This window comes from Mobula birostris, chromosome 2 (genome assembly GCF_030028105.1).
Source record: "Mobula birostris isolate sMobBir1 chromosome 2, sMobBir1.hap1, whole genome shotgun sequence".
Taxonomy (NCBI): domain Eukaryota; kingdom Metazoa; phylum Chordata; class Chondrichthyes; order Myliobatiformes; family Myliobatidae; genus Mobula; species Mobula birostris.
This window is the reverse complement of record NC_092371.1, coordinates 84,247,182-84,264,207: the sequence shown is the minus strand read 5'-3', so window position 1 is coordinate 84,264,207 and position 17,026 is coordinate 84,247,182. Positions and strand designations below refer to the sequence as shown.

General features: G+C 42.4%; 1 protein-coding gene across 1 annotated transcript in view; it reads left to right on the top strand.

The window, feature by feature from the left end:
* Positions 1–17,026, top strand: part of eif2s2 (eukaryotic translation initiation factor 2, subunit 2 beta) — a 71,762-nt gene that overhangs the window by 43,052 nt on the left and 11,684 nt on the right. Inside the window, exons 6-7 of the mRNA XM_072244188.1 lie at positions 194–342; positions 16,022–16,078. Coding sequence (XP_072100289.1) covers positions 194–342; positions 16,022–16,078 — 206 coding nt within the window. The remainder of the gene's footprint in view (positions 1–193; positions 343–16,021; positions 16,079–17,026) is intronic.

Sequence of the window (17,026 nt, the reverse complement as noted above, 5' to 3'; positions counted from 1 at the left end):
TACAGTGTGTTTTATAGGTTTGCTTTTTTATTTATATTTGTGTTTTTTTGCAAAGTGTTCTTGCAGTGTGTTAGTTCCAGAGTAACAATCAATTTGTTCTCCTTTGCATTTGTATACTGAAGAGTAAATATAAGTAATCTTGAATATTTCCTGCTCAGGACAGAAGTATTTATATGCCTTTTTTTTTCTTTAGTTGCTGACCCGTGTATTTAATATAATGCGAGAAAAAAATCCTGATATGGTGGCTGGGGAGAAGAGAAAGTTTGTTATGAAACCACCTCAGGTGGTCAGAGTGGGAACTAAGAAGACGTCATTTGTGAATTTCACTGATATCTGCAAACTGTAAGTTCTCAGCGTTACTTGGTCATAGATTTCCAGTCCCTTTTTCATCTTAGCTGAAAGGCTGACTTTAATTGGCCAAGTTAATTTAAATTTGATGGGAATGGTGAACAGATCACGAAGATCTGTTTGTTAAGTAGAAAGTTACTGCTTAAACTTCTCTCCTGTTTTGATATTCTCTTGATAAAACAACCAGATCATAGAGATTTATTGTTGTCTTTTGTATGTTTTCAAGAGGACATGGCAGAATAACAGTGCCGCATAGTACCCCAGTGGAGTGCTGCAGGGATCAGTTGTTCGTTATCTATATCAATGACCTTGATAATGTGGTAAACTGGATCAGCTAATTGTGGTTGACACCAAGATTGGGGGTGTAGTGAACAGCAAGAAAGACTCTCATGGATTGGACCAGCTGGAAAAATGGGCTGAAAAGATGGCAGATGGAATTTAATGCAGCCGTGTAAGGTGTTGCACTTTGGAGGACAAACCACGATAGGACTTGCACGATGAGCAGTAGGGTATTGAGGAGTGCGGTAGAACAGAGGGATCTGTGAATACAGATCTATAATTCCTTGAAAGTAGTGTCACAGAATCATAAAGAGAGCTTTCGGCACGTTAGCCGTCATAAATCAAAGTATTGATTACAGCAGTTGGAAGGTTATGTTCAAGTTGTTTAAGGCGTTGATGAGGCCTAATTTGGAGTGCTGTGTGCAGTCTGGTCACCTAGTCTACAGAAAAGATATCACTAAGATTGAAAAGAGGGCAGAGGAGTTTTACAATGTTGTTTCTGGGAATTGGAAGACCTGAGTTACAGGGAAAGGTTGAATAGATTTGGACTTTATTTCCTGGGGAGTATGAGAATGAGATTAGAGACATTCAAAATTGAGGTATATAGATGGGGTAATGTAAACAGGCTTTTTCCACTGAGGTTGGGTGAGACTACAACTGGAGATCATGGGTTAAGTGTGAAAGAGGAACATGAGAGGGAGCTTCTTCACTTAGAGGATCGCGAAAGTGAAACGAGCTGCCAGCAGAAGTGCTAGATATGGGGTTAATTTCGACATTTAAGAGAAAATTGGATAAACATGAATGGGAGGGGTATGGAGGGCAATGGTTCAGATGTAGGTTGATTGGACTGGGCAGATCAACAGTTTGGCAGAGTCTAGATGGACTGAAGGGTCTTTTTCTGTGCTGTAGTGTTCTGTGACTCGAATCCTTTTTCATTTAAACACTTCACCATCTTCAGGCTGCTGCATTTTTTTCAACTATATTACTTTCAATGAAAATAGATAAAGATAATATCCATTTGACATTTGCCATTTTCCCCCTTCTATTGTAAATATGTTAACCAAAAGCTCAAATGGGGAATTCAAAAGAAACTGCTTAATGTTGATAGTTGTGAAAATGGTCCTGGCTGGTATACAGAGGAGAAGGGAATAGAGAATTATGCTGACAAGTTAGATGGGTTATAATTCCATACTCACTGTGAAGTATCATCTTCCACTTAACATAAGCTTATAAGTATTGTCTCCTGTCTGTTTTGATTTCACTGGAAAATGTTTTGCTTCTATTTTCTCTTTGTCCCGTTACTGAAATGATAACAGTCTTAACAGAGGTTTTGAGCTGATTGGGGGAGGGGGCGGTGAGCAAGTATGAGATAATCTGGAAAAGACCAAGAAGCCATAATTGTCCTCCATAAGTCTTTCTGGACACCCATGTGCCATGTCACACTTATTGCTCAATTAACTATATGTGTGTTTATTATCTAAAGTTCAACTTATCTAAAGTTGAAAGGCTGGCAATTAATTTTTTTTGAAGTTATGAGTGCTATGTGATTTTTGAGGTTCTGATTGGATTCTGAAGCACTTGGTAAAGATCAATTTCAGGTGAAACTCACCTTGTACTTGGAGGTCCATTTGTCGAAATCCATGATTCACAAGTTGTGTTACTATACAAGCACAATGTTATAATTACTTAAGCACTACATGTTATAGCCTGAAGGTCAAATCCATCATGGCAACATGAAGGATGGGTTTATGATGTTTGGATAAAAGTGAAACCCCTTTTCACTGGGCATCTCTAGAGATGTGGCTCGTTAGCCCTTCACTAACAGCCACCGGACTCAGAAGTAAGAAACACTCTTTTCTCAGACTCCATATGTCTAGGGTAGATATGACTTGTGTCTCGCCAAATCTGTGAGGTTGGGATGTCTCGCCTACACAAACCCTGCTTTGTGTGAATACTGTGTAACTTGCTGCTCCCATGCAATTACCTGGCGGCAAGAAATAACAGATCATACGCTGCATACAATTGCATCTTATCCTCGTTATATGCGAGGGATACGTTCCTCGAAGTTGACGCATAATGTGAATAATAATTTAAATAGAGAAAATAGGGATGCGTTCCAGAGGGTTTCCTAAATATGTTTTATTTGTAACTTATTCACATTTTTATACCAATATGACACACAAGCAGTACTACAAGACAACATTTGTATTATATTTAATCAATTTAAGGTAATAATCAATGTAATAAATCATAGAAAGTTAACATCCTGTGGTGCACAGCACTCACTAACAATGGCAGGTGTCTTCGTTCCGGGAGATGAGTGGTTGTTGTGGTGTCTGGCAGCTTTACATGGATAAGGTGGATGGTTGTAGTCATCAGGATAATATTAAGCACAGCAAGGGGTGAGGGAAGACCCACAGAACTCTTAGAACTGTCAGCACAGAAGATTACAGCTATTTGCATAAAGTGGTGAGGGTTGTTTGCTTGGCAGCATTTTGTTTTTCAGCTTATAGGGAAGAAGGGTTGACGGCAGGGAACGACTGAAATGCTGACTCCGTTCTAAACTTAGGTCCATGTCCATCATCGTTTGTGCCAAGTGTTCTGACTTTCACCGTTCTCTCACCGTTGGTAAAATCCCGGGATTTTCAAAATCGTCTGTTGCTTGCAGCATCTGAGAGCTAGTTCGTGGTTAAAAAAAAATACGTACTCCTTGAACGTGGATTACACCTTGAATCAGCGATGTTGTGTTGGGCGGCAGGAAACGCAGTTACGTTAGGATGAATGTTGTCCAGATGTTTAGGATGGGCTGGCGCATTGTCAAGCAACAAAAGAACTTTAAAGGCAAGATTCTGTTCCTGGCAATAGCGTTCCAAGCTGTGTTACCTTCAGCTGATGCCGCGCTGTTTATAATTTCCAACTTTTTTTCAAGTGTTAAAGCGGTTCTCTGCCGCTCAGCTGACGGCCCAAGACATGACATCAGACGCTTAGGAGGCATAATTAAATATTTCAAGCACAAAATCTCTGCACCGTAGGTAAAACCAACAAAAGTTTAAGATCGCGCATCCATACCTTGCCAAAACCAATGCAAGACTGGCAGGAGCGAGACCGTGAGGCGCGCGCACCTGACTTGTATTGGCGGGAAAGCGGTGCTTTTCATCCCAACAGTGAGACTGTGAGACGTGCGCAGGTGACTTGTATTGGTGGGAAGGCAGTGCTCCTCGCATAACTGTGAGTTTTGGGCGCATATAACAAGACATTGGTAGAAATAGGTTCCTCGCATAACTGTGAATCCGCAATAGTCTGAAGACTCATATAACGAGGATAGGGTGTATAAAGAAAGGGGGAAAAAACACAAGGGCCCATCATAATTAAAATAGTTTGGAGCACAAATCTTCCAAAAGCTGTTGTGTCCAATGTACTGACGGCACCAACAGCTATTCACCTATTCCCAGTAGAACTCCCCCTCTTGAGCTCTATCGAATTTCTCTCTTTCAATCTCCTGCCAAAAAAGACTTTAATCCACCTCAGTGTCCGTCACAAAACCTCTCCCCAGTGTTATCTTGAACCTTCTCCCAGGTCCCCCATCCTGATTGGATGATACAACACACCTAAGCATCCCTTATCTTTGACGGTAACCCAAACAGTACCAGCAGAATGCATTGCTTCTACAGTAAACCATTACATGAAATATCCTACAATATTAGCAGTAAAATCTTTACCAGGGCATTACAAAAGCATAAAATGCAGTTTGTTCTTCTCGTGTTCCCAAGGTCATTCTTTTGTCTTTTTTTCTGAAATTTTGAACTTTGAACATTGCTTTCAAGACTAACTTCATCTATAGCTTTATCTACAAGTTGGATGATGATACCACTGTAGTAGTGCACATCTCAAATAACAATAAGTCAGAGTACAGGCGCGTGATAGAAGATGGCGAGTTTAGTGAGTGACACTGTGTCATGACAACAAATTTTCCCACAATGTCAACAAAAGAGCTGGTCATTGACTTCAGAAATGGGGGTTAGAGCAGTGCACATATATACATCAGTAGTATTAAGGTTGAGAGCTTCAAGTTTGTAGGTGTGAATATCACCAATAGTCCAATTATGTTGATGTCACAGCCAAGAAAGCTCAGTAACACCTCTACATTCTCAGGATGCTAAAGAAATTAGGCATGTCCCTGTTGGCTTACCAATTTTTATTGATGCATCATAGAAAGCATTCTGTCTGGATACATAATGACTTGGTATAGCAACTGCTCCACCTGTGATCGCAAGAAATTGCAGGGAGTTGGGAACACAGCTCAACACATCACAGAAACCAGTCTCCCTTCTATAGACTTTGTCTACACTTCTTGATGCCTCAGTAAAGCAGGCAGCGTAATCAAAGACCCTGTTGTTGCGTGAATGAAATCACAGGAGACAGTTACTGGTGGGTAGAAAGCAGCTTCTTTATTTGACAAAACAAGGTACAGCAGGATTCATATGGAGATGCTTTCGGTGGAAATGTCTGCTGGCCCAATATTTATTTTCTGACCGCAAAGGACAATCCATATTTACAAAGTATGAAGCTGCATACAAACTTCACACCTTCTGATTCACATCCATCCCACAGATGCCAGCAGGTCTGTGGACTGGGATTCACAGCTTCTGGGAATGCATTGTTCCAAATTAAATCCACAATACATTTTCAAGGAACAAAAGACTGGTAGCCGGAGCCATTTGCTAAATGGAAATGACCTCAACCCAAAAATCACTCTAACAGACTCCATCCATTCTGGACATTCTCTCTTCATTCTTCTCCTATCGGACAGAAGGTACAAAAGTCTGAAAGCACCAGGCTTAAGGATAGCTTCTACCCCACTGTTATCAGACGATTGAATAGACTCTTGTCCTCACAATCTAGCTTGTTATGATTTTGCATTTAGTTTATTGCACTGTGCTTTCTTGTTCATATGGATCAGATCATTACACAGTGCATTGAGCTCAAATAAGGTCAACGGTAATGATGCAGAACGAAGTTTAGCTTTTACACTTTATTCTGCATTATTTTACCTTATTCTAGCTCAATACTCTGTAATGAACTGATCTCAGTAAACAATATGCAAGACAAGCTTTTCACTGTATTGGTGGAGCAGACTCGATGGGCTGAATGGCCTAATTCTACTCCCATGTTTTATGGTCTTTTATAGTATCTTTGTACATGTGACAATAATATATCTATTCTGATACCAATGCTAAGTGGTCCTTTATCAGTATTGTTGAGCCCTCTTCTTTAACACTTGAAGCTTGTTGATTGAAGGTATGGTCCTATACTGGTGCTCAGAGGGAAGTTGTTAACACTCAAATCACGAGGCTCTGGAAGGTGTGATTCTTGAAGTTGATGATATTGTAGGAAGTGGATCATTGTTTTTCAGCAGAATCATTGCATTCTTTCTCCTTGGCTTAATAGCTTTGTGGCTAGTTCTAGCATCTCTGTTCTGGCTGATGTACCAAGTTACAGAGTATTTAATCCGGGACTTTAAAGTTCAAAGTAAATGTGTTATCAAAGTTCATGTGTGTCACCACATACAATACTGTGCAAAAGTCTCAGGCGTATGCATATAACTAGGGTGCCTAAGACTTCTTGCACAGTACTGTATATTGGTTAAATTAGGATAGTGGTTGGGAAATAGAAATAAAGGTACTTAGCTTTGTATTAGTTCAGTAGGATTCAGAGTTATTTGGTAACTGGAAAGACATAATAAACAGTACAACATAATGTCTTAGGCATCCTAGCTCTATATATCTGCCTTGGACTTTTGCACCTTTTTTCTTGCTGGCATTCACAGGAAAATAAATAGAATTTATGAAAAACTATACAGAAACAATGGCTGAAAAACAGCCAGTATGTGAAAAAAGACAAATCATGCAAATAAAAAATGAATAAATAATACTGAGGACATGAGTTGTAGAGTCCTTGAAGTGAGTCTGTAGGTTGTGGAATTAGTTCAGAGTTGAGGTGAGTGAAATTAGCCACTTGAATATCCTTGAAGTTCCTGAACTTGGTGGTGTGGAACCTATGACTCCTGTACCTCCTGCCTGATGGTAATAGTGAGAGGAGAGCATGACCTGGATGATGGGGGGGGGGGGGGGGTCTTTGATGCTGATGGATGCTGCCTTGTGTCAGTGCTCCTTGTAGATGTGCTCAATTGTGGTGAAGGCTTTGGCTGTGATGGAATGGACTGCATTCACCACTTTCTGTAGACTATTCTGTTCTGTGCATTGATACTTCCTGACCAGGCACAATACACTCCAGTTACCATATCAGATCAATTCTTCCAGCCATCTTCAAAGGAATCATTTAGTAGCAGGCTCTTCTCGTCCCTGCCCAGTCTACACGTGCCTTTACATTTTTTCTTTGTTGGCGTAAGGGGTGCTGAGTTTTTTTCCCCTGCTCGCACTAGCTTCAAATTCAAAGCAATAAAAGATGATTGAAGCAACACACACAAAAGTTACTGGTGAATGCAGCTGGCCAGGCAGCATCTGTAAGAAGAGGTACAGTCGACGTTTCGGGCCGGGACCCTTCAGTCCTGACGAAGGAAGGGTCCCGGCCCGAAACGTCGACTGTACCTTTTCCTAGAGGTGCTGCCTGGCCTGTTGCGTTCACCAGCAACTTTTATGTGTGTTGCTTGGAATTCCAGCATCTGCAGAATTCCTCGTGTTTGCGTTTTTAAAGATGATTGAAGGAGAGTTTTGCCCAGAAATGTCCTGTATGCTGCCAATATAGGAAGTGAAAACTTCTGACAATTTTTTATGGTAATAATTCGATGAAGCATGCCCCATAAACTGCTGCCAACCAGCTGGAGCTCCGGTTAATGCATCTGGAATCTACATTGGATTTCTGCCTCAGACAAATAAAGCAAGTGCTACCAGCACTGAAAATTAAAGGGACATGTTTTATTTTGTCTGCCTCATTACAAATCTTAATACTCCTATTAGTTTGTCAATATTGGGGTTGTGTAGCATTACTAAAATCTCCCCACTATTGCTATGCAGGTGAAGCAAGCTTTTCTGCTTAAAACTCTCAAGGGACTGAAAACATTGCAGTTGCATAACCAGAGCAACACTGGAGGAGCTCACCGTGTCAGGCGGCATCTATGGAGGGTAAATAAACAATCAACGTTCCATCAGGGGACCCTTCAATACGATGAAAAGGAAGGGGGAAAGCACTCTCCTCACCTGATCGTCCCCTCCCTCTGGTGTGCTGCCTCCTTCCTTTTCTCTCATGTCCACTGTCCTCTTCTATCAAATTCTTTTTTTCTCAACCCTTTACCTCTTCCACCTCTCCCTCCCAGCTTCTCACCTATCACATGCCAACTTGTATTCTTTCCCCTCCCCCCACCTTATTCTGGCTTCTTCCTCCTCTTTTTGTCCAGTCCTGATGTAGATGTCCTTGGTCCGAAATGTCAACTATATATTCCCCTCTGTAGATATTGCCTGACCTGAGTTCCTTCGCATTTTGTGTGTTGCTTTGGATTCCTGGCATCTCTTTTTCTTATGAATTACAATGGAAAGACTGGGAAATATTTAACTACTATGTCATATCTTTTAAATTTTCCAAGGCATTTTACTGAAAGAAGAAAAATTGTAGGCTGACTCTTCCTACCATGGGAGGAAGCAGCATTGAACATAATTGTAAATTCAGCAGTTCCAGTCAAAGCTAAGAGCTTGCCTAGTGTATCCAGAAATCCAGGTAATTGGCAACTAATCTATGAACGCATCTATAAGGGAACAAAATTGTCTGTGTCAATTGCAATTTGGAAATCAAGAAAAACTGGAGATGCTGAATATATGAAATAAGAGCAGAAAATACAGGCGATACTCAGCAGATCAAGCAGTGTTTTTTTAATAGGGCAGGGCGCACCTCCAAACTCATCTCATTGATTGGAACACCTGACTCCAAATTGCTTTTGTAGAAGGCATTACCCCAGAGGTTCAAATATTTTTATAAAGCTAGATTGTGATGTTTAATTGGTGTATTCAGTATTGATGAGAAGTACAATTGTTTGAGTGTTATTAATTTAGGCAGATTGTGTTTGTCTATTATTGTGACTTAAAGATTAGACCACATTTTGAGTAGTTAATGCAGAAAACCAGGTAATTGCAAAGGGTTCACAAACTTTTTCTCGCAACTGTATGCCAGAATCTGGGATTGTGTGCAGAGCTCTCTTTTGAAGGATGAAAATTGAAGAAAGGCAATATGATCTGCCTGGCCAGAGTGTGTAACAGATTTCACTTCACACAAAATGTGGGTTACTATCTTATTGCTGTGTGTGGAAGCCTGTTATTCAGAGATTGGCTGATTTGTTAAAATAGTGACTTTGACTTCAAAATGCGATAATCAGTTCGAAAGATTGAGATACCCAGTAGTTATAAAATATCTTGTAATTAGGCAAGATGGCACCAGTAAACCATGTAACCAATGGCGATGTCATGCAGGCAGTTCACAAAACTACTTCATTTCTTCTTTCAAGTATAATTCTACTAAGCTGTGTGCAATTAGAACCTGTGAGTTACATTTCGATGTGTTTTGGGAACTGATTGCGTGATTTGACGCTCTGCTGACTCTGAGGGAGTTCGATGAGGTTTGGAGCAGAGTGTGCATCTTGGAGACAAGACATGAACCCGTCATCGACTCTATTATTTCTCTCCAATTGACGTGTTCAGCAAGGTTGAAGTCGTGGAGGACGGGCGGGTGTTTGGCGCGTGTGCCTGCGTGTGACTGGTCTTTCTCTCCGTCTCGCTAGCTGCTGTGGGAGAAAAGTGCAGGAGGCTTTGGTTCTTTGTGCGAGGATTGATTAGCGTGGCTGTGGACTCATTTTGTGGGATGTTGAGGTTCATGGTGCATGCATTTCTGGATTCTGATTGCTCATTTATTTTACTACTTTTGAACAATTTGATCGATTCAGACTGGAATGCTTTGGTGAAGAATGGCTCTGCATGCAGCCTGCTAGCAGTGTGGTGCTGAACTAAATTAAATGGAATACTATTGGTTTGATGTGTGATATTCTGTGTGTTGTTCGCTTGCTTTTCAGTTTATACTCTTTGTTCTTTTTGCACATTGGGTGTTTGATATTTTCTTGAATAGGTGCCATGGTGTCTTTTCATGGCTACCTGTAGGAGGACAAATCTCAGAGTTGTATTCTGTATACATAATTTGATAATACAGGCAGCCTCTGGGTTATGAACGAGTTCTGTTCCTGAGTCCATCTTTAAGTCGGATTTGCACGTCAGTCGGAACAGGCAATCTGGTATTAGTGCATGCGTTTGTTTCTACGCACCATTGTATTTAACTCGAATTTTCAATATAATAGGCTTTGTGGCAGGCCATTCGTAAGTATGAGTTGTTCGTAAGTCGGATGTTTGTAACTCAGGGACTGCCTGTAAATGTACTTTGAATCTTTGAATACACAGATAAGAGATTCTGCAGATGCTGGAAATCCAGAGTAGCGCGCACAAAATGCTGGAGAAACTCAGCAGGTCCAGCAACATTATGGAGAGGGATCAGAATCAGAATCCTTTATTATCGCCAAGTATGTGGACACATACAGGGAATTTGATGCCGATTTCCCTGAGCTCTCGCTGTACAGAATCAAGCAAACAAAACAATAGTGCAAATAACTGTGAACTATATACAATGAGGTACACCTGTGTATGTACAGGTGGACTTGGTTTATAATAGACTAAAATTCAAGTGTTCATAAGACTGATGGCATATGGAAAGAAACAGTTCTTGTACCTATTTGTCCTGGCATACAGTGATCTAAAGCGCCTACCAGAAGGAAGGAGTTGGAACAGGTGATGTCCAGGGTGTGATGGGTCTACAATGATGCTGCTTGCTCGCTTCCTGACTCTGGATGTATATAAGTCCTGGATCGAGGGCAGCTTCACACCAATAATCCTTTCTGCAGCCCTGACGGTTCTTTGGAGTCTATTCTTATCTTGTTTGGTAGCTGATCCAAACCAGACAGTGATGGACGAACAGAGAACAGACTGGATTATTCCTGAATAGAATTGAATCAGCAGCTCCTGAGGCAGGTTCTACTTCCTTAGTTGACATAGGAAATACAAACTCTGCTGAGCCTTTTTGATAAGAGTGTCCACGATGGGTGTCCACTTCTGGTCCTGGGAGATTGTGACACCCAGAAACCTGAAGGCCTCCACAGCAGACACAATACTGTTGAGTATAGTGAGTGGGGGGCTCCTCCTGAAGTCCACTGTCATCTCCACAGTCTTGAGCGTATTTAGCTCCAGATTGTTCTGACCACACCAGAGGGCCAGCCGTTCCACCACCCGTCTGTATGCAGACTCATCATCGTCTCGGATAAGGCCAATAACAGTTGTGGTGTCTGCAAACTTCAGGAGTTTAACAGATGGATCCTGTGAGGTACAGTCATTAGTGTAAAGGGAGAAGAGCAGTGGGGAGAGCACACATCCCTGGGGAGCACTGGTACTGATTGTCCGGGTGCTAGAAATGATGCTCCCCAGCCTCACTTGCTGCACCCTGTCAGTCAGGAAGCTTGTGATCCACTGACAGATGGCAAGGGAGACAGTGAGCTGGGTGAGTTTGGACTGGAGGATTTCTGGGACGATGGTGTTGAACGCCAAGCTGAAGTCAACTGACAGGACCCTCGCAGAAGTTCCTGGGTTGTCGAGGTGTTGTAGTATGTAATGCAGTCCCATGTTGACTGCATCATCCACTGACCTATTTGCCCGATAAGCAAACTGCAGGGGGTCCAGCAGGGGGCCTGTGATGTCCTTCAGGTGAGCCAACACTCGTCTGTCAAAGGACTTCATGACCACAGATGTCAAGGCAACGGGCCTGTAGTCATTTAGTCCCTTGATAGTGGGTTTCTTAGGGACTGGAATGATAATGGAGCGCTTGAAGCAATGAGGGACTTCACACAGCTCGAGTGATCTGTTGAAGATCCGTGTGTAGATGGGGGCCAGCTGATCAGTGCAGGTCTTCAGGCAGGAGGGCGACATGCCATCTGGGCCTGGTACTTTCCTAGTCTTCTGCCTCCGGAACAGCTGACTCACCTCCCTCTCACAGATCCTGAGTGCAGGTACAAGAGGGTTGAAGTGAAGGCGGGTAGGGGGAGCAGTTTTTGTAATGTGGGGTGAGAAAGCGGATATTGAGATGTCGGGATGATGGGGGTTGCAGATAGGTCTGTGTTTTGGCTGGGGGGAATGAAGGTGTCGAATCTACAATAAAACTTGTTCAGATCGTCAGCCAGTTGATGGTTCTCCACAACCTGGGGGAATGGTGTCTTGTAGTTGGTGATCTCTTGGAGCCCCTTCCACACTGACACTGGGTTGTTGTCTGAAAACCTGTTTTGCAGTTTTCCAATGTAGCGCTTCTTCGCTGCCTTATTCTCCCTTGTCAGTGTGTTCCTGGCTCACTTGTACAGAATCCTGTCCCCTCTTCTGTACGCCTCCTCCTTTTCCCGACGAAGCTGCCTGAGTTGTGATGTGAACCAGGGCATGTTGTTGTTGAATGTGCAGAAGGTTTTTGTTGGGATGCACATGTCTTCACAAAACTGATGTATGAGGTCACGATGTCAGACAGATCATGAAGATTTGTAGCTGCAGCCTCAAAGACACTCCAATCCGTGCAGTTGGAACAGGCCTGAAGTTCCAGCTTTGACTTGTTGGTCCATCTCCTGACTGTCCTGACACCGGGCTTAACCGATCTTAGTTTCTGCCTGTATATCGGGAGAAGGTGAACCAGGCAGTGGTCGGAGAGTCCCAATGCCGCCCGTGTAACGGAGCGATACGTATCCTTTATTGTCGTGTAGCAGTGGTCTAGTATGTTAGTGTCCCTGGTGGGACCCTTAATATGTTGTCTAAATTTTGGTAATTGGCAGCCAAGATTTGCTCCGTTAAAATCACCAGGAACAATGAGCAAGAAGACTGGATGTTTGTTCTCCACATCAGTTATCTGGTCAGCCAGGTGTTGTAGCGCCTCCCTGACGCAGGCCTGAGGTGGAATGTAGGCGCCGACCAGAATAAATGAGGAGAACTTCCGCGGTGAATAAAATGGTCTACAGTTTATAAGAATTGTCTCTAGATGTGGACTGCATGGTTTTCCTAACACCGTGACCTCCGTGCACCAAACTTCATTTATGTAGAAACAGATTCCACCTCCTCTCCCTTTCCCTGAGAGTCCCGCATCTCGGTCCGCTCGGAAGAGTTGGAATCCCGGAAGTTGTAGCGAGTTGCCTGGGATGTTGTCACCCAGCCAAGTTTCAGTAAAGCACAAAGCGGCGGATCTGGAAAAGTGGCCGCGAGTTTTATTGAGTTGCAGCAGTTCGTTCATCTTGTTGAGAAGAGAACGGACATTTGCCAGGTGAGTCGACAGGAGTGGAGATCGAGATCCCCGCCGTCTCAGTTTAACGAGTGCGCCGGCTCGCTTCCCTCTACGGCGTCTCGCGCACAGACCAGTCAGAGCTGCTGCAGCACCTCGAACCAACACCTCCGTAAAACTATCCATAAACGGTGGAGAACAGTTGGTGGCAGATTCACTAATCTTTAGAAGTTCCTCTCGGCTGTATGTAATCAGAGGGGAATCGCAGGAGACAGGGCAAATCAGAAAAAACAGCTACAGTACCAGAGAGTGCAGTACCGTGGCAGCCATCCGCAGCGCCATCTGAAACACCTACTCAGGACTGGAGAAGAAGAGGGAAGAAGCCAGATGCTGGTGATTTTCCTCAAGTCCCGATGAAGTGCCTCAACCCGAAATTATGGTGGTTTATTCCTCTCCATAAGTTCTGGCTGACCTGCTGAGTTCCTACAGCATTTTGTGTGTGTTACTCTGGATTTCCAGTATCTGCAGAATCTCTTATAAATCTGTTACAATACTTCGTTAGTAACAATATCAAAAATGTCTTATGATCAAGATTATTTTTTATCATTTAAAAGAACAGAAAATGAAATAATTGAAAACAATTAGTTCCCAGATATTACTGGAAGTTAAGCCAGAGGTAAACCTTTTAAGAACTATTATAAAATATAAAACAGCTGTAATCACAGGGAACTTTAAGCCTGAACGGTTATTTAATTCAGAGTTTTGTGTTTCTATCTCTCCAAGGTATCATCAGCTGTTTTTGTTTAAGTATGACACTGGTAATAGGGTTGATTAAATGATAAATGCAGAAACATTAATAGCAAAACAATTTTTTTCAATTCTCTTGTTATTTTCTTGAAGTATTACACAAGAGCATAAGAAATAGCTCGAGTAGGCCATCTGGTCTGTCAAGCCTGCTCCGAATCAGGTTTATTACCTCGTGAAATTTGTTTCTTTTTAGTAGAAGCAGTACACGGTGAAGGTTGCTGTTTTGTGTTGGCAGTATAGTGCAATATAGTGCAATATAGTGCTATGTTACAATACAAAATATAAATAGTGTAAAAAGAGAACAAAATAATGAAGTAGTAGTGTTCATGGGTTCATGGACCATTCGGAAATCTGATGGTGGAGGATGGGGTGGTTTGTGCCTGTGATGGATCTGGCTGAGTCTACAACTCTCTGCAATCTCTTGCGATCCTATGCATTGGAGCCTGCTTACCAGACTGTGATACAACCTGTCAGGATGCTCTCCAACATACATCTGCAGAAATTTGCAAGAGTGACGGTATACCAATTCTCATCAAACTTGTAGTAGAATAGTACAGCACAGTACAGGCCCTTCGGCTCACAATGTTGTGCCGACCCTCAAACCCTGCCTCCCATATAAGCCCCCACCTTAAATTCCTCCATATACCTGTCTAGTAGTCTCTTAAACTTCATTAGTGTATCTGCCTCCACCACTGACTCAGGCGGTGCATTCCACGCACCAACCACTCTCTGAGTTAAAAACCTTCTTCTAATATCCCCCTTGAATTTCCCATCCCTTATCTTAAAGCCATGTCCTCTTGTACTGAGCAGTGGTGCCCTGGGGAAGAGGCGCTGGCTATCCACTCTTTCTATTCCTCTTATTATCTTGTACACCTCTATCATGTCTCCTCTCATCCTCCTCCTCTCCAAAGAGTAAAGGCCTAGCTCCCTTAATCTCTGATCATCATCCATACTCTCTAAACCAGGCAGCATCCTGGTAAATCTCCTCTGTACCCTTTCCAATGCTTCCACATCCTTCCTATAGTGAGGCGACCAGAACTGGACACAGTACTCAAAGTGTGGCCTAACCAGAGTTTTATAGAGCTGCATCATGACTCTTAAACTCTATCCCTCGACTTATGAAAGCTAACACCCAATAAGCTTTCTTAACTACCCTATCCACCCGTGAGGCAACTTTCAGGGATCTATGGATATGTACCCCAGATCCCTCTACTCCTCCACACTACCAAGTATCCTGCCATTTACTTTGTACTCTGCCTTGGAGTTTGTCCTTCCAAAGTGTACCACCTCACACTTCTCTGGGTTGAACTCCGTCTGCCACTTCTCAGCCCACGTCTGCATCCTATCAATGTCTCTCTGCAATCTTTGACAATCCTCTACACTATCCACAACACCACCAACCTTTGTGTCGTCTGCAAACTTGCCAACCCACCCTTCTACCTCCACATCCAGGTCATTAATAAAAATGAAATAGAGCTGCTGGTGTGCCTTCTTTATAGTATTGGGCCTGTGATAAATTCTTAGAAATATTGACACCTAGGAACTTGAAGCTGTTTATCTTTTTTTACTATTGAGGCTTTGGTGAGTGTGTGCTCTTCAGACTTTAAACAAAAGCAAACTATGGAATAATTATGATGTTGCATATCAATATTGTTACATGCTTCTCTTTTTTTATAGGTCCTGTTAACTGTTACTTAAACCCCATTGCCCCTACTGGGCATAGGCCACCGGCAGTAGTTCTGCAGACTCCTCTGTCCTGTGCCAGTCTTTCACGTCTCCAGGTGTAGCCCATCTACTCGGTGTATCCTTCCTCTCCCAAGGATGAGGTCTTTGGAGTTTCTGTTGGTTTTTTTTTGTAGCTCTGGTTTTTAACAGGATGGGGGTTGCTAGTCCCATGCTCAACCTTCTTCCCCTCAGAGTCAGAATCAGGTTTATTATCACCGGCATGTGTCGTGAAATTTGTTAACTTAGCAGCAGCAGTTCAATGCAATACATAATTTAGAAGGTAATACAGTGATGGAGCCTCACAGCTAGGGTTGGAACCATCCATGGCAGAGTTCCTCTTATCTGAATTTTGCAATAATTTTTGGGGGAGCACAATTGTTCCTTGTCACTTTGCCGCAGAAATGTTACCCACTTACCAAAGATAATGTTTTATTACCTTAGTGTTTAAAATTAACTTGTTTTAGTGTAGAAATAAGATTTGCAACTAACATCGCAATTTTCCCCCTTCTGTTTCTAGGTTACATCGTCAACCTAAACATCTCCTGGCATTTTTATTGGCTGAGTTGGGTACAAGGTAAGAGTGTATCTTAATAAATGTGTAATTGATTAATTAACTGGAGGAAAGGTACAAATCTTAATGAGCTCTCTCTGTTATTGGAAGCTTGACCAAAATATTGAAACTCTAGCCCTTTGAGTCTGCAATACACTCCAGGCTATTTTTACTGAAAATGTTGACTGAATTCAGAGATTTTAATCAGCTTGAAGGAATGATCGAAGCTAATGACTGATCCCTTTGTTGTTCAAGTTTGTTGTCATTCAACTGCACACATGTATACAGCCAAACAAAACAACATTCCTCCGGACCAAGGTGCACAGCACAATACATACAGTTCACACACTTCAACACAAAGTAATATTACCACAAATAATAAAATAATCAAATGTATTCCAGATGATTGACATTTAGCATAAGGTGCATTTTTGACACAATTTAAAATTAAACAGTTTAATGGTATTTGTACTTAATAAACGATGAGACCCAGGTTGCAGGGAGTTTGGTAGTCTCACAGCCAGGAGAGAAGTAGCTGTTTCCCATTCTTACAGTCCTTGTCCTAATGCCACAGTACCTCCTGCCTAATGGTTGGGGATCAAAGAGATTATCAGACGGTTGAGAGGGATCCCTGACAATGCTAAGGGCCCTATAAAATACCTCTGGGTGGGGGAAAGACCCTGTCCTTCAGTTAACAACAATTAGTGTGTCTCAGCATTCTGCTCTGTCCCATTACCTCCTCCAATGGTGCCCTTTTAAGCTCGCCGCTTCTCTGATGAAAATAAAACCAGCTGCAGTGCACAGAACAGTTAGGGGTAGTATGTGTTTTGTGTTTGTGGTCATTCAATGAAATCGTCCATTTGTATCTGTAATAACTCTTATCCACAATTTGCTAACTTTTTGGTAAGTTATTTAGTGGAAAGGTTAAAGATTCATTATCATCATTATGCGCCTTGTTGTGTGACGTGGGCG